This window comes from Eimeria mitis, genomic scaffold, assembly GCF_000499745.2.
Source record: "Eimeria mitis Houghton genomic scaffold, Emh_scaff2481, whole genome shotgun sequence".
In the NCBI taxonomy this organism is placed as follows: domain Eukaryota; phylum Apicomplexa; class Conoidasida; order Eucoccidiorida; family Eimeriidae; genus Eimeria; species Eimeria mitis.
In genome coordinates this window covers 4,226-4,496 of record NW_013570820.1, presented here as the reverse complement: position 1 = coordinate 4,496, position 271 = coordinate 4,226, and the positions used below count along the sequence as shown (strand labels likewise).

Genomic DNA, 271 nt, shown 5'->3' with positions numbered 1-271 from the left:
AGACGGCCTTTTGGGGCCCCTAGTGTGTTATTTTCGCTACGCTACTGGAGTGTTGCGTTGTTCTGCAACAGGTCCAGCAGGATGGAACAGTCGAAGGACACAACAGGCCAACATCCCCTGCGTCTCCACCCCGTCGACTTCGTGTGGCTTCATCAGGCTCTCAAGTAAGGAACTCCGCAGCGGGGCGCCTAGCCCTGCTGGAGGCACACCGTTGCTTTTCTTAGGTACTAGGGTTTGCTTCCGCCCGCTTCGCCTGCATTTTTTGATGTTC

At 56.1% G+C, this 271-nt stretch overlaps 1 protein-coding gene across 1 annotated transcript in view; it reads left to right on the top strand.

Annotated features, from left to right (window-relative positions):
• Nucleotides 1–271, top strand: part of EMH_0054480 (uncharacterized protein) — a gene marked incomplete at both ends in the record, with an annotated part of 3,864 nt that overhangs the window by 1,215 nt on the left and 2,378 nt on the right. Inside the window, one exon of the mRNA XM_013497124.1 lies at nt 72–164. Coding sequence (XP_013352578.1) covers nt 72–164 — 93 coding nt within the window. The remainder of the gene's footprint in view (nt 1–71; nt 165–271) is intronic.